This window comes from Solea solea, chromosome 7, assembly GCF_958295425.1.
Source record: "Solea solea chromosome 7, fSolSol10.1, whole genome shotgun sequence".
Taxonomy (NCBI): Eukaryota; Metazoa; Chordata; class Actinopteri; order Pleuronectiformes; family Soleidae; genus Solea; species Solea solea.
In genome coordinates, this window is record NC_081140.1 from 31,037,682 (window position 1) to 31,063,026 (window position 25,345).

Genomic DNA, 25,345 nt, shown 5'->3' on the forward strand with positions numbered 1-25,345 from the left:
TTTTCAGGGTTAAGACCTGGTTTTAGTGTAAGGGTTAGAGTTAGGCAATTAGTTGGTCAGGTGCTACAGAGTACGATGTGTCCTCACTAATACATAAGGACAAGTTTGTGTGTGTGCGTTCCAGGTGTTTCTTATGTTGTGGGGACTACATCTGTTTACAGAGTCACATTATGGCGACTTCTCTATACTGTAAATGATTCCATTTGATGCTACGGTAAGGACGAGGTTAGGGTTAGGGTTAGGCCAGTGGTAGTTATGGTTCAGGTTAGAGTCATTCTGCAGGAAATGAATGGAAGTCAATGTAATGTCCTCTGACGCCACGAGAACCAGGCTCTGTGTGTGTGTGTGTGTGTGTGTGTGTCATGCTCTTTGGGTCGTGGTGGTGCCGCAGAGCTCTATATTTAGCAAGCTCTTTAGTGACAGTCATCTATCATTCAACACAAATCCTCCCATGAGGGGGGGGAGAGAGGGAGGGAGGAAGACAGAGAGAGAGAGAGAGAGAGAGAGAGAGGGAGTGTCAAATATTTCTGGATTAGTCTGAAAAATTGAAAACAATTACACAGAGTTTTGTGTCCGTTGTTAAGCTCACACATGGAGGAACGATTATTAACTAGGACAACGCTAATATCTGATGCTGAAGATAAAGAGGATTATTATTGTGACATTTAATTTGAACATGTGTAATAACGGCTGCTAACTTCTTCATCATGCTGTGCTTGTGAATCAAAACTACATTTGGTTCATGATCGTCACTCATTTTAATTCATCATGGACTTTTATTCAAAATTAAAAGGTCTGTTTGGACTTCAGGCTTTCTTTCTTACTCACTGTAAGGAAACTATATATGTGCAGCTGGGGAATGAAAGTAATTCCACCTCAGTCTTTAGATACTTCTGGACATGCACTTACAAAAACTTTGTGATTTCTATAGATAATAGCAAATTACAGAGGTTGATTTTCCTCATAAAGAGACAATGCAGTGAGTGTCCATTTGACCACCTCATGTTTTATGTTTTATTTGTGCATTATTAAGTGAAGTGTGCAGTGAAAACTTAAGTGAACTCATGACCACAAATGACTTGAATCATTACTGTGATTGGAAAACTTTAACTTAAATACAGATTGTTTCATTCAAACATTCACGTTTAAGAAACTCTTTCAAATGCAACCAAAGCTTTTCTCACGACAATGCATTGAGTATGTATATGTCCAGTATATGTTGATATGTTGAAAAATACATACCCCAGGTGATTTATAATTCTAATATTTATTATATACTTATATATACACTAATATTGTTGTTCCGGTTCACTGCTGTAGTTGGAAAATGTTTTAAGGTTGATCTGTAAAATGGAGCCTATACTTAGTAGTAGTAGTGCCCTGGTCTACCTCTTGACATGGTTTCAGTCACTGACCATATCATAAAAAGGTAGGTAGGTAATCTTCTGCTTTGCAGGGTGAGTCTAACCAGGAAGGCTCCGCCTCTTATCTCCAATGAAGAGAAATCTTAACACTTCAGCATACCAAGACATTTTGGACAATGCTATGCGCCATTTTGAGGAAGGCCCTTTTCTATTTCAACATGACTGTGCCCCAGTGCACAAAGCAAGGACTTTAAAGACATGGTTTGATGAGCCCTGACCTCAACACGAGGTCTTCTCATCCAACAGCAGTGCCTGACCTCATAATGCTCTACAAAATGAATGGGCACCAATTCCCATAGAAACACTTCAAAATCTTGAGTAAAGTCATATTAAAAGACTGTATCATTACAGGTCCTGTTGGTGTGATGGTCAGGTGTCCAAATGCTTGCAGTTATTTTCTATTTGTTTCACAGTAAATCAGTCGTACACAAAGTTAGTATAGTGCTACATTTTTAACTGTAGACATGCTGCAGCACTGTGTGTGTGTGTGTGTGTGTGTGTGTGTGCAAAATACGATATAGACCTTTGTTACAGACTGGTATTCCTAACAATGGATGGCCCAAGACACGTTTGCTTTTCCTATTTCTAAGTTGGTACAAGGCGAAGTCACTCCCATTTCTGACTTCCAAGTTCTGCTGCAAATGGAAAGCAACGTCAAGCCGAGGACAGAGCAGCTGCTGCCACTGAGCCAGGAGAAAGTCTCTTCTCTAGATGTCAGATAGTCAGGTTCATATCTATGTTTCCATTCGACATCCATGTTCTTAGAGTTTATCTGATAGTGTGACTTTAACATTGTTTTATTAGGCTCACAGAACGTAGGTGCCATTTCTCAAATGTATTGATAAATATTAACCAACCACACTCATTCAAGTATAGTTTATTGGAATTATCAACCTAGTCTTGACAACAATACTATGGGCCTCTGTGGAAAGTGATCTGCTTTTCACAGCTAGTGATGACAAATGTGGTTAAGCTTGGTGTGTGAGTACAACATCTGTTGCAGAATGTGTCTCTTCCAAAACAAGTCATAGTAAAAACTATTTCTACTCTGATGCAGAGCTGAAAAACAAGATGGAATGGAAACCTTCAACTCATGTGCTGGGCTTCAGATACTCGCCATCTGATTTCATACAGGCTGTACAATAAACATGTCATATTAGATAACACCAGAGCACAAACTATCCATGAAAATAAGAACTTCAATTCTTCAACTGATTAACTTTGTTTAAAACTCACAGGCTGAACCTGTCATACATGATGTGCCTACATTGACAGTCACTAATTAAATATCTTACTTCCCACTGATGTCCACTGTGAAATGAAGCCCCCCTGAGTGTTTAGTTGATTGCTTCTCCGATAAGAAAAGAAGGGGAAAAAGAAAAAGTAATGATGTCACACCCACATTCAGTCTCAGCTCCTGGTGGAAATATCATTTAGCTCTCAATTATCCCTGTTGGTTTTTTCCCTCCATGTTCTTTCTGCAGCTGAAAGGCTCGAGGTGACATGTCATTGATTTGCTCTTGCCAAAGTCCCTGCACCCGATTAGACAAGGACACAAAGCAGGCTCTGTCAACATTTCTATTATAATCTCGTTCTTCGTGTGACACAGTGAAGCACTTCTGGCAACTAATATTCATCAGCCTGAACCAGAAATAGTATCTTTCATAATCCCAAGGCTTAGCCAAGCCAAGCACTTTTCCCCAACTACTACTATAATGACACAAGAACAAGACAACAAGACTGTTTCTCGGACTAAATCCAAATGAGGGATTTCAAAAAACAAAAATCACAAGATAACTAATTTGAACTTAGTGATGGAGGCAGAAGTGAACCAACAACTCCTGTGTGCTATGATGTTAAATCTCTGATTTCCTCTATGGACTTTGGTTTGGGGGATTAAGTGTTTTACAAAAGGAGACACACCATCTAACAGTGAGATAAAGACTTTGTTAAGTGGCTACAATCTGTTTTTCCCTGTGTCCTTGCTGTCAGTATCTCATAAAGCACACTTCAAAAAGCCTTAAATGTCCCTTTATGTCTGCTGGAGCGTGTGGTCACAAAAGCAAAAAATCCTTCTTTCAAAGATGTTACACAATCAAGGAGATTGAGTGTTATGATAGTTCAATGTACTTCCATGCTTTTTCCACATGACTCCTAAATGAACGGATATGAAAGACATGAAATCATTATATCTGGTTCCGAGCTCGGCCATCGCCATCGTTTACATCGTATCACAAACATTTCCGTGGGTCTGCTCTATTACAGCCACACTATTGTCTGTGTAGATTATCATTCATCCAGGTCATTGAATCTGCTGCCAGCGTTCTAATGTAACAAAGTATTTGTACTTCGTGGTGCACCGCGACTGACTCTAAGTCGGCTGGAAAAGGCTCGGGGCAAAGGTGGTTGACAGTGAACCCCCGCCCGGACCTCGCCGCTTCCCGTGGCCGCGGACATATGCACTCGCTGCGGCTTCTCCCGCCCGCCGAGGGTTAGGGTTACGCACAAATATCACAATAAGCACAAATATCATGCATTTGAACGTCTGACAGACCACCCACTAACATTTACGGCCATTTTCATCTCATCAACGAAAACTCACACACGTCTCGTTGAGTTTTCCTCATCAAAGATTGTCATGAAAAACAGGAGCGTCAACGAAAACAACACTACATTGTGCTTTATTTGATTTAAGAGGACCCAAATTAAAAGATACAAATGAGTGAGTGTAACATTGTCACTGAGCTCCATGGTAGTGCTGTTTGTTTTCTTCTTCCTCCAACTGTTCCCAGCATGTTTGTGATGTCAAATGTCAGATGAAAGGAAAACGCCACAGGGAGAACAACCACTGGCAAAGGAAATGCTGTTAATTGCCTTTATTTAAGTTCACTAAAGTAAAAAAAAAAGTCTCTGGTAAAGGAAATCGACCACAGCCAGGCAGCTGCTAGAATTACCTGAACCCCTTCATGAGCCAAAGGTTCAAAACACCAACTGATTGAATTTTCTTCATACTGTATTTTTCACAGATGAAAAGGTTCATTCAGGTGAAACTGGTGCAGGAAGAAAAAAAACATGTTCCAGATTGACACGCTCCTCATTTTAAGCTGCGTGAATGAAAATATTCCATTTAAATCAAGTGTTCAGACTCTTCAGTGAAGTCAACACAAACCATTTCATTCAACAATGCACTCTGCACAGATAGGTGTGCTTCCAAATAATGAATCATACTAAACACAATAGACCTATACACATAAAGCCATGTTCTCTTTAACCGCTGCATCTGTTATTAGAAAATAGTTCACTCTCTTTATTCTGCAGGTAAAACTAATATGTGGAGTCATTGTACAGCTGCTTGTAATGTCCCTGAATGAGAAATTAATTATCACTTATGAGAGAAACCAGTGTAGGGAGAGCGAGTTTTCTGGTTTGGAGATAGTCACAAGTTCATTTTGTTTCCAACGCAGCAGATGAGGAGGAAGTGGAGACAAGGCGAGGGGAGATAGCGACTTAATGAAAGTTTCTTTTCATGCCCTGGGGTTCCAGAGACAATTATCAACAGGAGGGAAGAAGATGAAGAGAAAGAGGGTGTAAAAGAGAGAGAGAGAGAGGGAGAGAGGGGGAGATATAAGCATTGCTCAGGAAGACTGTTCTCCAGCTAGTTTTCAAGATGTATGTATATGTGCTGCCAGTAATACACACTGCAGTAGTCCTTAAAAATCTATATCAGCTGAAGTTAATGGAGGAATAAAACACACACCAATTTGAAATCAATCTAAAAACTCCTCACCTACAGTATATCCCTGCATTAACCACCATTATACAGTTCTAACAGCACTATTCAGGCTCTACTCGACCCAGCTCTGCTCCGACTGGTCTCAGTCACTACTACTAAAAATCAATCATAACTTTCACTCCACAACTTAAGAAGATTTAAAGCCTGAATATGTGACCTATAAACACACACACGTGGCACAGGTCCGTGCCACGTGAGCACAAACACTTACTTTGAACGACATCATACATCCAAAGAATTCTCCTTCAAAAATGTGAATTCATCAGAAGAGAATTGTTTTCAAACATGTGGCTGGAAAGCTGAGCCTATTTGTTAGTGAATAATCTTTCTGTGAGTCACAGACTACAATTTTCACCTTTTGGTTTTAAGTGCTTTTCACGTTTTCTTGTTTGTCTCTGTGTGTGTGTGTGTGTGTGTGTGTGTGTGTGTGTCACCGTCACCACCCCTCCCTCTCCCTGATTGCCTGCACACCTGCCGTCATCCCTGAGCTCATCAACAGAGCACTACTTCATCCCCGCTCCTCAGCCGCTCTTTACCTGATCCTTGCCTCTGTAACTGAAGAACCCTTAAACACCCCTCAGCTCAGCAGCCCCCTCCAAGGAACCTGCTCCTCAAAGTGACCCTCAAGTTCCCATTAGGCTTCTCTGCTATTCCTCCCTCAACTCTATCATAGCCTTCCTCCTTCTACCGTCAACCTTACAACTTTGAATATTGAATGTATAATGTTGATTAGCAGGGAAAAGTGTCATCTAACCATCAGGTGTTCCGATATTTTATATTTGAAAGGGAAATATATGGAAAATTGGCCTCATGCAGCTGATAAAATGAACAATAGTGTTGCTGTATCTGTCGTTTATGAGTAGATAAGAAGCCTAATGACCATGCAGCAAAGCGTGGTGTTATAATTGTATTATGATACACACCTATACTGATACTCACACCTCTTTAGAAGTCTCATAGGTGTTTCAATTATTCATATAGACCTTGTACTATCATATCTATTCATGATATTGTATTCATATTGTAGGCAGGTGCATGGGTGAAGTGCTAGATGTCAATTGGTTGATATATTTTTTTAATACAAAAAAAGAGGACAATTCTCCTACATTTAAAATTTGTTTACTTTATTTCATTATATTCACTGCAAAAAAATAAAATCCAATAACAACATGGAACAATTAACTGTTCAATAAGCAATAAAGAACTCTGCCTCTTAATATCTGCAGGGAATGTGAGTTATATTAAGCATTTTGAATATAATTCAAAACTCATTATTTTCTGTGGAAATTATGAGATGATTTCCTCCTTTTTTTATTATTATTTTACTGTCATACACACTTTGGAAAAGGCTTTTAATGACTTACTATGTGATAAAACACCATGGAAATCAAGTCCTTAAATATACTATACTATATATATATATATATATACATATATATATATATATATACATACATGAGATGTATGAGAGAAACCAGTGTATTGGCAGAAATGAAGTAAACTACCCATAATAATGTTTGAGCTCCATGTATGCACCGCCGACACCTCCTGTTGCTCTTCTTAATATCACCAGTGAAGACACACATCAACATATTTACTGCTTGTCTATTCACACAGTATTAGTATTACCTGGGGTAATTGTTCCTGGGGTATTTGTTCCACAGGTAAAAGTCGTTGTAATCTTTACCGACATTGTCTGATGTCTCTAACCGTAACCCTACTGAGAAGCTCTGGTAGTAATGACTTTACCCCACCTCTTCATAGGATAGGATCAGGCTTTAGTGGATCTCTAAAATAAAATGCATTGGTTTTTGAAGCCTTAAAACAAGGGCCACCATCTTTCGACACTATGTGACCAGCTAGCTAGAACCTGCAATGTGCATTTCAAGACGAAACGTCTATGCCAGACAAAGAACAACATATTATTTGCTTCGTTAAGGCCGATCTATTACCCAGATTTTACTGGAAAAGGGAGGGATGAGGGGAGGAGTCTAATTCTGTCAGAGTGGACCTTTAAAATCAAAATTGGGGGAGCCCTGCTTGATATAGAAAATGTTTGATTTAATACATATAGTCTGTTCATACCACACTGTGTTGTTATTATTAGATGGAGGATCAGTTTGTGTATGAATGTCCGTTTAACTCAGGCTCAGTTACAGTAGGTGGAGCTCTGTCTGAGGCTCACAGAGTCAAGCCTGGCTCTGGAACTACTGAGACAATCAGTGGGCAAGTGGACCATCAAATTCTCCATAAAGATTTTACAGACCCTGTCTGTGGCTTTAGTGGGCCACTAATGCACGTTTACAGTCTGGACTAACGCTGCAGCCAAACACAGCCACATGGCTCTGAGAGGAAAAGGGAATTTACAGATCCACTCCACTCACTATGTCGTGCACACAAGTATGAAGGAGTACTTCAGGGGAGCACTCACTTCATCAACAAGCACATCGTCCACATTCTTCTTGATTTCTTTGTCACACTAACACACTAACCTCTGTTATCATATTGTTATAAAAGTAGTCGAAATCAAGAAGAAGATTCTCACTCACAGCCAATTCAACAAGTTGAAAAACCCATTTCATCCCAGGTTTAAATGGGTTTTTATGATCAGCACTTACTGCGACTGGGAGGGACATAACCCCTGACTTATTAAAACTAGGAACCCAAACAATAGCAATAGCAGCCAACAATAACAACAGTCTGCATAGCAACAGAGTTAGTGTTAGGGTTACAAATGGAATGCACCACAAATGACTCATAGGGTTTTTGGTTTTTGGTCTTTGGCTCTGATTTGCATCATTGGGAACATCAGACGTTTGTCTTCTCTATTTTCTTGGTGCTCCATTTCTGGCGTGACATTATGACTTAGATTCTTATGTGGCTGCAGAGCAGCTCTCAGTATCACTCATTTGATCAATCGTGATTGATTGAGTAGATTCTACACAGCAAAGCTAAAGATAGACCAACGTAACATTATCTTTTTCTTCCTGCAACTCTTTTTGTTTCAGGTGCATCTATGATGTCACAATTCACACACGGCAGAACAGAGTTAATCGCCTTCTTTTAGCAACTTCACCCACGTATAAAAATCTTGGGTAACTCTGTTCATTTTAGTGTGAAAGACACTTCAGGAAAACCCCGATATTTGAAAAAAGCTACTACTTGAAAACAGGCCAAAACAATTTTTTATGAGCTTATTCTTACTGATATAAAAGTAATATAAATAAATAAAAGAACAACTGGGAAATTAAACAGCAAATCCAGGAAATCCAGGAAAGGTTGTTATGTAATCATCAAGAGAGAAGACGTATCACTGTGGCGGAGACTCTCTCCATGGACCCTGTAGCAAGAAGCACTTCAATTGAATTCATGCTCGTCGTCACTCTGCTACAGGTGATGTTTGTCATTTGAACTGCTGATAATGAGCTCCTTCCCGCTTCCACAGCAACAAAGAAAAAGACAGTTTTCAAGGCTTTATGTTGTTGGAGAGGAATCCGTTCACTGTTAACAGGGGTAAATATCTGGTCCCTGATCAATTGTATGCTCCATCTAAGACCGGGACCAGCGATCAGTCCTGTGCCCTGCATCAGGTCGTCCAGGCTCAGCTGTGAATCTCAAGCCCCAAATCAAATGTCACTGTTGAGTGAGAGGCTCTGTGAGTCGAGGTGACCCGTGTGACTTCAGGACAGCTGCTGCCTCACGCTCACACACATTCACACCACGGTTCAAATGATGGGGGAGCGAAGGGGAGCTGGGCTCCTCTGAATAGGACACGAGCTTTGAAACATGGTCCATTTCTGTGTCGCAGGTTACAGACTTGGATTTTCTTAGAATGTTACGTTCCCTCATCAACTTCACCGAGCTGGCACGGACACAGTATCAAACTGGAAAATAATCTATTCACACACTTTTTTCACACCGATAAATCGGGCTCCCTCAAATGTCACGGTGTCATTTGAACACTGATCACCATAGAAACCCAAAAATGCTGAGGCCATGATGAAGACACAGGTGACAGAGTTTGAATTAACGATGGCACAATGATATATTTTAACTCATGGATATTTTGATCGCATGGTATTAAAATAATAGCTTGGATGAAGCCGTTATTTTTCAAAAATCTGAATCATATTCCATTTGGGATTTATTTGATTGTAATTTGTTTATTTTTATGATGATTTACCTGGACAACCTCACTCTCACTGCTCTATGAATAAATATTCACATATTTGATGAGAGAAACGTGTTAACACCAGGAAAAAGAGAGAGAAAAATGCATTTCCAGCCATTCCATCATTTTAATCCTTCAATATATTCAAAATAAAACAGAAAATGAAAAACGAGCCTTTAAACATAAACGGTTCATTGTCAGTTTTTTTTTCGTTTTGAGCACAAAATGATGGTTCATTTTATTTTGAAAATCATGTGAACAAAGGAAACACAGATTCATTCTCATCTCTGCTCTCTCTTGTCTTTTGTCTCTAATTCTCCCTGCACTCTCTCACTCGGACTTGAACCTTGGATTTCTTAAATTTCCTGCATTGTTTGACATAAGGTCCATGTACACATGCACATTTTGGCACATGTTCAGAACTGATTGTGCGTCCGGGTCCAAAAGCTTAAGTCTAGTACCTTAAACAGGTTTGTAGCTTTCTCTCAGCAAAGACAGACCTTTGAGACTGGAAAATGAAGTTTATGTTGCTTTGCAAACCACTTACTTTCCTGTACCAAAGGCAATTTTACATCAAGGCGCACAGGAATTGTTGTTGTTCACTACTGGAAATTCAAATAAGTAACGATAGCAGCCATGGTTTGAGTGACAGGGAGCGTCAGTAATGATAATGTGTAATAATTCAACACAAATACAATTTGATTTGTTCAAGAAACCTGTCCCTAATGAGTCATTCAGTGAAATGCTTAAAAATAAGTGGTAAAAGAACAAAACAAGTCTGGCTGTAACACAGTCTCAACAACCACGGCCTGTAATGGTTGTGGAGAATTAAAAACTTTGCAGTTATTTAATAAATTAGTATGAAAGTCCTCCAAATAAATTGACGGTTAATTAAAGGTTAAGCTTTTTTGGATTAAAGGAGGATATTAATTGCAACCAAGCCCTAAATGGAAATGCACTCTGTACACACACACACACACACACACACACACACACACACACACACACAAATCTGTGTTTGATTTGTGACCAGCTTACAGACTGAACCAGACCCTCAATCAGTGTTTCCCAAAGACTGGATTGGGACCCACAGATGGGTTGCGGGAGATTTTTTTTGGGAAATTTCTGCGTATAGAATGTTGTAAGTTGTAATTAATTTACCAAACATCTTTTGGAATGATTTGTTTAGCAATTCAAATTCTGATAGGTGATACAGAAATGGATGTAAATCTTTCGGCCACTTTAAAAAAGTCTCCTAATGGGAACATTTCACCAGATGCCAGGTCTGCCAGGTTCTAGTGCAAGAACCAGATATAAACTGCAATACACATGTAATTGGCACATAAGATAACTTACCTGCTCCAGCTTCCAGTGGAACTCGGCTGGTCTGAATGTGTCCACTTGAGTGAATTCTCTCCTCAGCAGGAACACCAGGCGGCAGTTATGGACGTACAGTGAGTAGTGATGACGGTTCATCTCTGTGGGAGGCAGAGAGAGAAAGAGAAGAAGAGCCAATCAAAACACCCACTCACTGTCCGGTACAGACAACCTGACGTCAACTTTCTCTGTGAGAACATTACACACACACACCTGTGGATCATTGATGCATCATTGTGTTTCCGTTAGCAGCGATTGACCTTAAATCAAAATTCTAGCTGAAATCTGACTGCATCCACGTGAGTGTTATCATCGGTTTGTTGTGTGAATGAATGAGGAAAGAACACTAAATCAGAGAGGAAGGTGATTTTGACGGGTTTCTTCTCTTTGAATTGTTTTGGCACTTCAAGTCTCTGAAGCTGTGGAACAATTCTCAGTGGGAGACAAAGTCATGGTTTTGCAGACATATCTTGATCTGATTCGTCTCAAATGGCAACAGGGGAGACAGTGAGGGGGAGTCAGATTTAGTGGAGTGCCTTTTTTCATGTAACACAATCAAACTTCCCTATTATATTGAAAATGCAACATGTGACATGCACCAGATTCACTCTGTTGACAAATCTGGACTTACACAACTAAATTGAAATGACACAAGCTGCACAGATGCATCCTTTCATTCTTCTTCCACTCACGCAGAGGGAGGCGATTTTACTAAAACACTGGGAGCAACTGATCTATTGCTGCCTCAGTGTGTACGTTTGTGTGACTTTGGTGAATCTGAACACATGGTTTCACTAAAATCACTGTGGACTTTGATGCAGGGAGTGAATGGTTCACAAAGCAACACAATTATCAGTTAGTAAAGGCTGTACAATGTTCAAAACAGAGATATCATTAGGATATAAAAAGCTTTATTTCATTAATTTGGTCATTGCCTTTCGCAGCCACATTTTTACTGAGCGAGATCATCTATGTCTGTGTTCTTGGCACTGGCCACGTGTCAGTGCCACATACAACCACACAAAACAGTACTGTCTGTCTGTTGTTTTTTTGGACGATGGAGATCCATTTAGAGATGACTAAGCTACACCGAGAGGTGCAATGGATGCCATTGTCGGTTCTGGTTCTGGTCTTGTGATGGGATTTGTTGAATCAGGCTCAGACTCACCAGTCTTGTCAGAGTTACAGAGCAGCGTCTCCTTCTCAGCTCTGAGTCCAGGACTGGGCCCATGCTTCATCCACGTGGCTATGGTGAACTGGTCAGTCAGATTTTGGGGAACCACCCAGTCTGGGATTTTTGCTGCCTGACGACCGTCAAACCTGAAAATCAAGTCGCTGTCCCTCCCGCTGTCAGTCACCAGCGACGCCGTCCAGTTGGTGGTGGCACTGGGGGCAGGGAGAAGGTCAGTGCTGCCCGAGGAGGCTCCTTCAGTCACAAAGCACAATAGAAGATGTGTCAATAACAATCAGCGCAGATATGCAGTGTATATTGGCCTAACCTTGGCTATGATTACATATGAGTCAAGCAGATGGCAGGGCTTAATATGTAATCAATGGGCTGAGATGGATAGAGGATGTGGGTATTGATTCATGGAAAATGAAACTGACTTTCAAAAGGAGAAGAAAAGATGTGAGTCATCGTTCACAAATTCAAACTGTAGCTCGCCAGAGTGCACGTATCGACTGAGCCCTGTGACAACACAGAGGAAACATGTGATGTGATTGTGAACAGCAAACACCTCGGTTGTATGAGCACTTATCATTGGTGCCCTGCACTGACTCATCACATCCCCTTCCTCCCCTTCCTCCTCTTCCTCTTCTAAAAGCAACTCCATCATTCTTTTGACACAATAACCTCAATGCATCATAAACTGCAAGCCTTTTTATTCACCCCGTGAGTTTGCTTCATTCATTCTGGTCGGTGTTTACATCCCACCGCACGCCAGCGTGCAGGAGGCACAGCGCATGCTCGCCGATCAGATACTGTGTGTGGAGTGGATCAACCCGGACTCTTTAGTTATTGTCCTAGGTGACTTTAACAAAGGAAACCTCACTCGCGAACTCCCCAAGTACAGACAATTTATTAAATGCCCGACCAGAGAGGAGAACATTCTGGATCACTGTTACACCACAGTCAGGGATGCTTATCACGCCGTCCCCCGTGCTGCACTGGGACTCTCTGACCACGTCATGGTCCACCTGATTCCTGCTTACAGGCAGAAACTAAAACTCTGCAAACCTGTAGTGAGGACATCAAAGAAGTGGACCAGTGAGGCTGTGGAGGATCTACAGGCGTGTTTGGACTCTACTGACTGGGATGTATTCAGGACTGCTACCAACAGTCTGGATGAGTACACAGAGGCTGTGACGTCATACATCAGCTTCTGTGAGGACTGCTGTGTTCCATCATGCACCAGGGTGAGTTACAACAACGACAAACCCTGGTTCACAGCCAAGCTCAGAAGGTTAAGGTTGGATAAGGAAGAGGCCTTCAGGAGTGGTGACAAAGACAGACTTAAAGAGGCAAAGTACAAGTTTAGCAAGGCGGTGAAAGAAGCTAAACGACTGTACTCTGAGAAGCTCCAACACCAATTCTCAGCCAACGACTCTGCGTCTGTCTGGAAAGGGCTTAGGCAGATCACCAACTACAAGCCTAAAGCCCCCCACTCCTTTAACGACCAACGCCTAGCCAACGACCTGAACGAGTTCTACTGCCGCTTTGAAAGACAGAGGGACAGTCCTGCAACCATCCCCCATAACACCTCCCAACACCCCCAGCTCCAGTGTTTCACCTCCACCTCCCCCACCTCAGCAGGGGCCTGGGCATCTCCACCAATGCCCACCTTAAAGGTCCCCCCCCCTCCACCCCACCACCCACCTCAGTGTTGACTCTTTCCATCCACGAGAGGGACGTCAACAAACTCTTCAGGAAACAGAATCCCAGGAAAGCAGCTGGTCCGGATTCTGTCTCCCCATCCAGCTTGAAGCACTGCGCTGATCAGCTGTCTCCAGTGTTCACAGACATTTTCAACACCTCATTGGAGACATGTCACGTGCCAGCCTGCTTCAAGACCTCGACAATAATCCCTGTTCCCAAAAAGCCAAGGACCACAGGACTTAATGACTACAGACCCGTCGCCCTGACCTCTGTGGTTATGAAGTCCTTTGAGCGTCTTGTGCTTTCACACCTGAAAGCCATCACCAACCCCCTCCTGGACCCACTGCAGTTTGCCTACAGAGCCAACAGGTCTGTAGCCGATGCAATTAATCTGGCCCTCCACCACATCCTCCAGCACCTGGACTCTGCAGGAACCTACGCCAGGATCATGTTTGTGGATTTCAGCTCTGCCTTCAACACCATCATCCCGGCTCTGCTTCAGGAGAAGCTCTCCCAGCTGAGCGTGCCTGACTCCATCTGCAGGTGGATCACTGACTTCCTGTCTGACAGGAAGCAGCATGTGAAGCTGGGAACACATGTCTCCGACTCACAGGTCATCAGCACCGGATCCCCCCAGGGCTGCGTTCTTTCTCCTCTGCTCTTCTCCCTGTACACAAACAGCTGCACCTCCAGTCACCAGTCCGTCAAGCTCCTGAAGTTCGCGGACGACACCACTCTCATCGGACTCATCTCTGATGGTGACGAGTCCGCCTACAGGTGGGAGGTTGAACAGCTGGTCACTTGGTGCAACCGTAACAACCTAGAGCTCAACGCTCTAAAGACAGTGGAGATGGTTGTGGACTTCAGGAAGAACTCAGCCTCACCTGCACCCATCAACCTCTGTGACTCCACAATTGACACTGTGGATTCCTTTCGCTTCCTGGGAACTATCATCTCCCAGGACCTCAAGTGGGAGCTGAACATCAGCTCTCTCATCAAAAAAGCCCAGCAGAGGATGTACTTCCTGCGGCAGCTGAAGAAATTCAACCTGCCAAAGACAATGATGGTGCACTTCTACTCCTCCATCATTGAGTCCATCCTCACCTCCTCCATCACCATCTGGTACGCTGCTGCCACGGCCAAGGACAAGGGCAGACTGCAGCGTGTCATTCGGTCTGCAGAGAAGGTGATTGGCTGCAATCTTCCATCTCTCCAGGACCTGTTCGCCTCCAGAACTCTGAGGCGTGCAGGAAAGATTATGGCTGATCCCTCCCACCCCGGTCAGAAACTTTTTGAGTCACTCCCCTCTGGCAGGAGGCTGCGGTCCATCAGGACCAGAACCACAAGAACAGTTTTTTCCCGTCTGCTACTAGCCTTATCAACAAGGCCCGCAGCCCCCCCCTGACACTCTGACTCCTCACACTCCTCCTCTGCCTCTACATGTCACATTATCATTACATCTTTTTTATGCGTTACATTAACGTCATTACTGTGAACTTTTGCACCTGGTGAATATTTCACTGTTACTCACTTCTGCCCAGCTGTACTGCTCTTTCTGTAGTGCTCTTTTCATCTTTTTAAAAAAAACATTTATATACTGTGTATATTAAAATTTTGTATGCTTGTTATGCACCAATGACACCAGAACAAATTCCTTGTATGTGCAAATCGTACTTGGCAATAAAGCTCTTCTGATTCTGATTCTGATTCTGATGCATTGCGTCCTGAGTGATCTCCGGTTTCAAACGTTATCTTTGCTGCGTTGCTCACCTTGCTCCCCAATCCATCTGACGTGCCCTTCCCGATCTATCTGTTGTCCCCGGAGACAGTGAGAATTTCATGTGTTTAAAACCACGTTTATAAATCATTTCGAGCAGCTCACGGGTGGCGATAAATAAAAACAATTCACCTGTGAACATGCTCGTCTACATTTCTTCTAACACTCAACATTAGCACACCCTCGTCCTCAAAGCTTTTTTTTCTCAGATGTTACTCATGCCACAGCGACTCCAGTAATTACATTCCCTCAGTAAATAAATACACATCAACTTCTCAGAGAAGCATGTGCAGCCATTTCTTGGCCCAATGTCTTTGTACATTATCTCAAATTGATTGTGCTTTAAAAAAGCAATTACAATTTATTCTGTTCGCTATCAGATAATGATTATGAGCTACCTGACAATGACTCGTTAGTGGTAAACCATCCGTGGACCGCGAATCAGGAGATCTATGGGGGGGACGTTATGCATTCAGATGAGCTGGGATATGGCCGTTAGTCAAAGATGATGACTCCAGCCCCCCTGCTGGTGGCACGGCTCAGATGGGAACTGGGACGTTCGGCTGCTTCGTTGGCGCTCTGGGCACCGACTCAGCCGCTCATCAGTCACCAAGGAGGAAGCGTGGATGCATCTGAGGAGGCTAATGCCCTCGCTCTGACACATCATTAGTGACGCGCCTCAAGTTTTTCACAGGAGTTTAACAAGAGACACAAACAGAGACGGGGCAGCGACACACTTTTTAGACCCAGTCTGACCCCCATACTCAGACCATACATTCAACTGATGCTCACAGCTCTGGCTCACTTCACATTCACTGAACTATGTTTAAGTTTGCTGTAAGAGGTCACCTCATGCATGAGACATGGAGGCATGTGCCACACATGCATGAGACATGGAGGCATGTGCCGCACATGCATGAGACACGGAGGCATGTGGAGGTTAGCTCTCTGTGAAAACATGACTAGAATCAGGAGAAGCTGGTTTCAGTCTTGTCACACAAGGCAGCAGTAGACCAGCAGCTCCTGTATCACCATGAGCTAAATATGTTGATTTTCTCAATGAGATGCCATTTGGTGCCTTTTTACTGGTTAAATTCTGTCCTTTTCTTCTTCTTTTGGCTCAAAGTGAGTAGTGAAGTCTGTGCTTACTATGTGCCAGTGCCTCATACAAACACATGTCAATTATCTGAAATTTAAATTTCAGCCACAGAAAAGTACATTTTTTCTTTTTTGAAAACTAACCACAGAGTTTCTGTAGAGATTTCTCAGAGTAGGTTTCTCTGTCACAGCCCTTCCCAATGTGATTTGTCTGCAGCTCCACGGTGGTCCTCACTGACGAGAGCGGCCCGCCACACGTCTCCAGGTGCATCTTGGGAAACAGCTGCTTACTTCCTGTCCCAGGCTCATAGTCCACTCGTTTATTCCAACCTGGGAAAAGAGGAGAGAGGAGAGAAGAGGAGATACTGTGAAGGATGGCGGAGGATTCTGTTGTTCTGATGTTATGCATGAAAACTACAACTGGGTGCAGTAATCTGAAATCATGAATCCATTTTTACCCCTCTGCGTTTGTTACTGCACACTTTTGCCTCATTTTTGATCTGGGCTGCCGTAAATAAAAGAATCCATTTTCAATCTTTCACTGTCACTAATATTTTCGGCCAGCATAACTCAATATCCTCCTGGCAGATTGTGCCTCGGTAATGAAATTGTTGTTTGAGTGCAGTGCAGTGCTTGCATTAGCAGCAGTAGTCATTATGCTGTCACTGTCTGTCCCGTCAGCTGTGGAACGTATTCTCGGTGTGGGCAGGCTATTATTTTGTGTGTCAGGGATGTTTTTTGTTTTTCCCTCATGTTTCTCCAGGCTTTTGTGCAGAATTGTGTTTGTCTTCACAGTCTGAGCCACAGACAACGACAATGAATGCAAATGTTCTGTAGCCAGTTTAGTGTTTATGTGAGTATTTTTTACAGTGTGCTAAAATCTTATTGTGGTTGAAAAGAAGAACAATCTGTAAATGCTGTCAACATATGTTCCCCACATTTCATCTTTCATGGGGCTGCCAGACTGTTGCAGAGCAGCATGGCTGCTATAGCATCTAAAAAAATCAACCTGGCAGCCAATTCTCTCCCTATCCTTAGTATTGAGAGTACTGATGATGACACACACAGGCCGCTTCCTGTCCCCATATCTGTCTATCAGTCTATAGATCATTATATTATGGGCACAACTGTATGGAATAGTTGAAAACCATACTTGAGTAAAAATGTAAGGAGGAATGGGCAGTACCTCTTTAAAATATGCATCTCAAACACAAACTTTTATTTTGTAACTGTAATATTATTGAAATGATGAAAACTCCCTCATATTTTGCATCAAAATACTTCAATGTAGTGTATTTTTAAAAGACACAGATCGGGTGGTGTGGTGCTTGGTGCCTACTTTAATTTGTTAACTTGTTAAAGTCACACCTATTGCACAAGCTTTCAAAGCCACACTTTAGTTTCCATTGTTGTTTGTTCCATTTTAATGTGACAACCTGATGTCTTTCTTATTATTGGATTGACATTAAAATAAGCATTTTCAGTGGACTAAATTATGCAACTGTCAACTCATTTATTCGGATGATCCGACTACATTTTAAGCAAATAAAGATACTTAAGAAAGAGTTTCTTGAACCTGAGTTACCTACCCAACTTTAATCTGGACAAAGGGTTATATTGTGATGTCTCTAACAGCGGAGTCAGCATGTTTAATCTGTTGATTGATTATGGATTATGTCTGTTGCTCTCAGACATTGTCCTCTAGTCAACCTGTGGACAAGTGAGGGAATAGATGAAAACGGCTAATAGAGGGAAAAAAGGAGCATTTGAAAATACAAAAATACTATTATTATTAAAAATTGTTAATAATAATAACAATAATAATACATCATATTTATATAGCGCTTTTCTGGACACTCAAAGACGCTGGAATTCTACATTAGAAGCAGAAGAGGAGCATCTTTGTTGCTCAGCAGCCATGTTTGCTTCCTCACACACTCTGAGTCACCTCCTCTGGAGTGTGATTACTCTGGTTTATCAATGGCTGCAAAGTGAAGGCACAAACAACTGGACACAGCTGCATGCTAAACAAGGACAGAACATTCATGAGAGCAAGCCAAAGATTCAATGTAAGCACAGAGGTCCAGCTCTGTCTTCATATATCACCTTATTCTATAAAATGATTTCATAAACAATGTCAAATAGCTAATATATATATATATCTATAACCATGGTTACATGAAGAGGGATTTAGAAAAAAGACATTATCATTATTTCAGTGGTTCTCAAACGTTTTATAGAAAATATTCAGCTTTCAAAGTAACACTTTTATCACCAACGTTAAAATACAGTGGTGTACATGGCCGAGTTAAGTCAGCGATGGACTTTTCACACATTTATTCTCTCATCATCCTCCTGTTCCTCACATATACACTTCAGACACTGCTATAGCTAAATTAGATTCCGATGGAGAGAAAGATAAGGTGACTCTCATTATTATTACTTTTAATGTTGTTGTTGTTGTTTCATTTTCGCAATCAGTGTGAACCAGGCCTTAAACTCACGGAAATGGCAAGCTGACTATATTCACACTAGTCAAGTAAGTAAGTAAAGCTTTATTTGTATAGCACCTTTAAAAACAGCAATTTACAAAGTGCTTTTACATACATTACATGTCATCTAGCAGATGCTTTTATACTTCTGAGGGGAGTGTGAGACACACAGAGAGATTTGTTTTTCAGACTGCATAGAGGGAACTTGGAGCTGCATGGTGAAGGAAACAGCAGCAGCTTTTTGACGTGTCGCTTCAGTCATGATGTAAACTGCCTCACCATGTGTCGCCGTGACATGAAAACAAATCACTGTGACAATCACACATGCATATGTTTAATCAGCATTGTGTGAAGTCAGTTGTCAAACGTTTGAATGCAGTTTTTAATTGTATTTGAAAGTTACACACCACAGCTTTAAGTGAGAGTTTCAACACTCGCTCGTCACAGTGGATGCACAAACTGATGGGACACATTCAAAATGAATCTGACTAGGAAGCATCGCAGGTAGTAATAATTTATCTGCTAGTGTGTCAGCTCCACAAATCCGAAGGGGAGGTGCAGATCAAGCCTGGAGAGATAAATAGAGGCTAATGGGTTGAGGACACAGTTTATACCCAGATACGTGAGGAAGGGTTGGGTGGTGTGTAGAAGTGGGTGATTAAAGTTTATGAGTAAGACAGTATTGGACAAACAGCAACAGTAAATGTTTGCTGGCTCTGTGGAAAGATTAAGACACTCGTGCTCTCATCACCTCTTAATAGTTTTCTGGCTCATGGAGTGAACGTCTGTAGTTTATTTGTCTGGAGGGGGAAATAACCAGCATCCGCTCACTGATCCCAGTAAGCGTTATATGGAACCAGAGTGAGGTTGTTTCCTGCCAGGATGGAGGGAATTTCATTTACATATTTATACCCCAAGGGGGCGGGTCTTGCTTGGTGTTGGCAGTAGACCTTTCAAATCACTTACTGAAGCTTGACACTGTTCATTTCCACTTGGTTTTGAAAGGTTGTCGTGAGTACATTATTTGCTAATTAATTGAGCAGTGGAGCATGTAAAGCTGATTAGCAATGTAATTCCACAACTTTCGTGTTCCTAGCGGTGCCTACAAAGTAAGTGTCATACAGACGCAGCAGCAGTAAGACGCGTGTCAGAACACGGCCATAAATCTATCACGCTTAGAGGGACTCAAAAAGAAGACTTGAGTTCAATGGTTTTACTCCAGAATCAGATACGCCAACAATCTGTGGTCAAAGGTTGAAACTCATTCATTGTCTAACGCTTTATCCTCATGAGGGTTGTGGGAATGCTGGTGCCAATCCCAGCTGGCATAGGATAAAAAGGCGGGGTTCAGCCTCCATGCAGAAAGACCATTGTTCCAACCAGGGCTCAAACGCAGGTCTTCTTGCTGCAAAGGCAAGAGCGCTAACCACTACACCAACCGTGTGGCCACATAGAAATTATGAATATAGATAAACTAGAATTCAGGGAGCTTGACCGCTCATGACAAAATCAAGACTCACAGAAGGTCAACACATATCGTGGTTGTTGTCATTCTTCGTTTGCCATCGCTCGACTCCATTTTCAACATGATATTGACGCGTTTAAGATGAAGTAGTCAGGCTGTCTATTATCTGGCAGCTGGGGTGGGTGGAGCCAATCAGAAGATGATGAATGAATGCATGTGTGTCAACAGAAGTGATGCGAGTTGCAGAGTTTCATGAATGTATTTTGTAGCCGTTTGTTTCCATAAATTTACGTGACCCTGTTGTGATACCCTTAAAAAAAAAACCTCAATTCTGTACGAGTGTTAGGGTTAAGTTTGTGACTTAATCTCACCTTTTCTTATTAAAGGTGAGATAAACCCCCTGCTCTGTTGTTTCTATAATGATAAGGCTTTATCCATTTCCACATAAACATGTATAGCAGTATTACTGTGAATGATATGATATGACTTGTATCTGCAGTCAGTGATCTCCTCTAAACGTCATGGAGTTAGCTCTAGGTGTTACTGCACTCTCATAAAAATAATTATTGCAGTAAAAAACAAAAAACAAATATAAGATGTTAATAAAAAAGACAATGAACACATACACACTGAAAAACAGCTTTGGCTCTGGTGAGGTGCAAACAAATAACCCTAATTACACTGATAAATATTAAGCAGTGGCATTTATCTTTAATAATGGGGGGAAAAAAATGGAGCAATGCAGTTTTCCAAAACACCCACTGGACTGTGTGTTAATGGGAAAACAAAAACACACAACTATGTCTGTGCATCTCTGCCAATATTAGATAATGGCCTCTTTTATCAATGTGCTGATTTCTGGAAGCAAGAAACAAACCGTCCTACTGTTCCATTTCTCACCCTGCCGTAGTTTGTCTTCTCACAGGTGATTGTGAATTGACCTGCTTAAGAACACAAAAGTCTTTCCCTGTGCATCACAGTGATTCTCTGACACCTTGTGACGTTCTTACACCTGATCAGTGACAATGATTGTTCTTGTCTTGCAGGTTTATGACTGTTTGGCACAGTGACTGTACTCTAGATTTATTGACTTTATTTGATTCAAACTCATTCAAAAAGCCTTTGATTAAGCAGGAAACAAAGACACTATGAGGTGTATTACCGCAAAGGAGAAACATCAATTTCCCCCGACTTCTGTACTTTAATAGAACTTTGGGTCCTTCATTACAAACCACTTTACTCTCATCCTTTAGTGCATTTCACAGGGAAATATTATGCTTTATAAGCCACTTCATTTTGCTGCTAGTGCCTAAACTAGAGCAGTAGTATATAAAGAAGTTCATGTAGATTAATTTCCTTCAGCCAAATGATGAATGTTTCTTGTGCATTAATTCAACTATAATTTTGAACTATTAAAATAACACTGAGTGGGCCTATTCTGCTAAGCGACACATATAATGCAGCACAAATTATCATTCTTTCTGTTAGTTGTTAGGTGACTAGTTCTATTGATAAAAGAATCATTGTTATAATGTACAAAATATCCATAGAAAGTTTTCAAAAACATTTTTTTAAATATCTTATTCATATCAGATACAGTGTCCACTGCCTACATTGTATGACTATTTTTTATGTCATTGTTACTATAAGAAGTGCTTCAAAATACTTAATGACTGTTTTTCTTTCACACAAATAGTTTATTGGCTGAAGAGTTTTCTTATTAGATGGAGGAATCTAATAGACCTTGCTTTCATGTGTGGCATATGATAGGCACACATGAATATTATAAGCACAATTTTGATTGTGATTATAGCTAAATTCCATTTATCATGTTTATATTCATATTAATTTACCACAACTACAAGGTGCTGGAAAAGCATGGAAATCTGACCTTGTAAAAAACATGTATGAACCATGTATCAAGTTCTGTTAATGACAATAAATAACCTTGATGTTAGCCATGACTTTTTTCATTCAGTAGAGCTAATGCTAATGCTAACGTCATATTACGTCTATTTAAAGTACATTTAGAATCTGCTTTTCCTTGTATCCCCACTAACAAAAAGGGGTAAACTAGGGGTTAGGGTTAGAGGAAACGTACATAAGATGATTACCTTACAGATTATATGCTATACACTACATTATGTGACACTACCGTGCTTGCAGTAACTATAGTATGTCTTCATCAAAACAATAGCAATGTGACTTTATCTGTTATTCCTGGCTGCATTTATTACACACAGCCGGTTTTTCGCTCAGTCAGCTGACTTGGAAATATTTTACACTTGTCAAAGTGGAAAAATGTCTTCATGTGTTCATCTCTCTCTGCCGTTGTAAAGGAGTTTATCTGCATTTGTGTATCTGCTAAATAATGCACTCCTGTTTAAGAGACTCTGTAGGACACCACAGGCTACCACTACCGCTGCTGCTGCTGCTGCTGCTGGAGGTGGTGCTAGTGGTGATGTTATCACTCACAGATGCAGCGTGAGCTCCTGCATTCCCTGACAGCACAAACAGGAGAAACACATGCACCCACAGAGAGCTACATACACACAAAAAAATTATATATATATATATATATATATATATATATATATATATATATATATATATATATACACATACATACACAAAAACTGCCTGCACTTTGTGACTCAGATGCCGACAGACGGAAACAGTAAATTCATTCGACTCACACACACTCGCACTGAGGCACAAAACCTCAGAACACAGATGAGCACTAAAGCCCAGCTGTCTAACAACAAGCAGTGTGGGTTTAATAGGAAGCTATCTGCTCTCTGTTGAGTTGTGTGCTCGCCTACAGTAGACTGAGTCGACCTCACACTGGGAGCACAAGGGTTCTTCTCTTTGTGAATGTGAGAGGCAGACGAGAGGCAGGACGGGAGGGGTGCGAGCCAGAAAATGGGTTTGTGTCTGCATAAGGCAACAGGATATAAAAATGTGATGATGTTAATTGATCAATATATATACATACATATATATACACACATATATATATATATATATATATATATATATATATATATATATATATATATGTATATATATATATATATATAGTGTGGGTCAAAGCCCACTTTAGAAATCAGTGTTACGCAAGCTTCCTCTGGTGGTACTTGGAGGAAAATCCAAAATACTGTTCTACTGTATATACCAAGATAATAATCTCTCGCTCCATCTTAATCTAATTTCACTATAACAGTATCTGAAGTTTATATGAGGAAGAGGAGGATGATGAAAGAGCAAATTATCTTTATATTATTATGACTGGGAATAAATCTGCCTCCTGGTAAAAGTCTGTAGCTGACTTTGCTCGGCCTGTGATAATGATGTCACTTCAATCCTGACGTAAGGTGAGAGGCGGGGTTCACCAGTCCATCACACACTCTCACATTCACACCGTCCAGTTAACCTCTGCATGTTTTTGGACTGTAGGAGGAAACCAGAGAAAACCTGTGCACACAGACACAGAGAGAACAAGCAAACTCCAGACACACAGACTCCCATTCAGACAGGACTGCAAACCTGAGTCTTCTTGCTGCGAGGCAACTGTGCTAGCCACTACTCCGCCGTGTGACACACGTACAATCCTCTTATCCGTCCACTCAACTAGAATTTCATCAACAAATATGAACGTACCATTGACAGACGTGTGGACTGTGTCGCAGTGTGTGGCATGGAGAGCAGAGAGTGAGAGGGAAGAGAGAGATGGATAGAGGTGCTTATAAGAAAATGATGCATCATCACACTTTCATGCTGTTCCTCATCTCTGAGGGAGTCTCTCCACTTCTTTGTGTGTGCGTGTGTGTGTGTGTGTGTGTGTGCGTGCATAAGTGCAAATATAAAAATGCTGACATCATGTTCATGTAGTCATTGGAGGTCGTCATTACTCGTCCCATCCATCAGCAGGAGAGCCTATATTTCCATTTGAAAGAGCACTACCCTCCTCTTTTCCTTCTCTTTTCCTCTCCACCTGTGTCCTTAAGCCTTAATCTTAATGTTTTCATGGCTCCTCTTTGTGAAAAACAACAGACCTTGATCTTATTTTTCTTAAAGAAAAGTGGATATCAATGTTTTCCCTGATGGGAAATGATCCCTTTGTTCCATTATTGTAACTTGATGTTCTGTGGTTTTAGTGAAATCTACTTGTATCAGTGGCATCTTATATGATTTCTTTCACACGTGTGATCATTTAAGTTACAATGTTGCCTCATAACTATCTCCAGACCTTGTCACTGAAAAAAATGTCTTCCATCGCTGCTCAGTGTGATCTGCAGAGAAACATTAAATGATCTTTTATTAAAGTCACCACATAAGTCTGGGAGGTTTTGGCACAGGAACATCTAGGTCTGCTCTCTGAGAACCCGATGAGACAGAATAATAGTTTTCTAAAGCTTTAAAGGGATCATTTACAGACTAATGACATTACACTGTATTTCTCATTCTGCAGGATCGTAAGAGAAGGCCTCAAAAAAAGACAATTTCATGTCTGAAGTGAGTGGAATTCTTCTGCCCCCGCCGAGGATTGAGTGAAAATTACACTTTAATCCTGGACACATAAAAGTGGAGACACTGAAACTGTTCAGGAAAAACGATTTAAACTTCAAAATGTGCCCTCTCTTTTTCTCTTTCTTTATTTTCTCTTTCTAAGTGAGCGACCTCAAACGTGTAAAGCTTATGAGAAATTATTTTCATTTGTCTGAAACTGAAGATAAAACAATTATATTGCATTGTTTTACGTTATTGCATGAATTGTTCAGCTCTAAACATCTTTGAGTTTTGATGTTAACTGAAGGAAAGTGAAGGGTGAGGTGAGAGATATTCAGCTGCAACATAAAACTTCATCAAT

At 41.2% G+C, this 25,345-nt stretch overlaps 1 protein-coding gene across 3 annotated transcripts in view; it reads right to left on the minus strand.

The window, feature by feature from the left end:
- Positions 1–25,345, minus strand: part of LOC131463035 (calsyntenin-2-like) — a 338,191-nt gene that overhangs the window by 65,751 nt on the left and 247,095 nt on the right. For all 3 annotated transcript variants that reach the window (XM_058634680.1, XM_058634679.1, XM_058634681.1), the window contains 3 exons: positions 16,663–16,848; positions 11,934–12,191; positions 10,745–10,866 (listed from right to left, as the gene is read on the minus strand). In XM_058634680.1, coding sequence (XP_058490663.1) covers positions 10,745–10,866; positions 11,934–12,191; positions 16,663–16,848 — 566 coding nt within the window. The remainder of the gene's footprint in view (positions 1–10,744; positions 10,867–11,933; positions 12,192–16,662; positions 16,849–25,345) is intronic.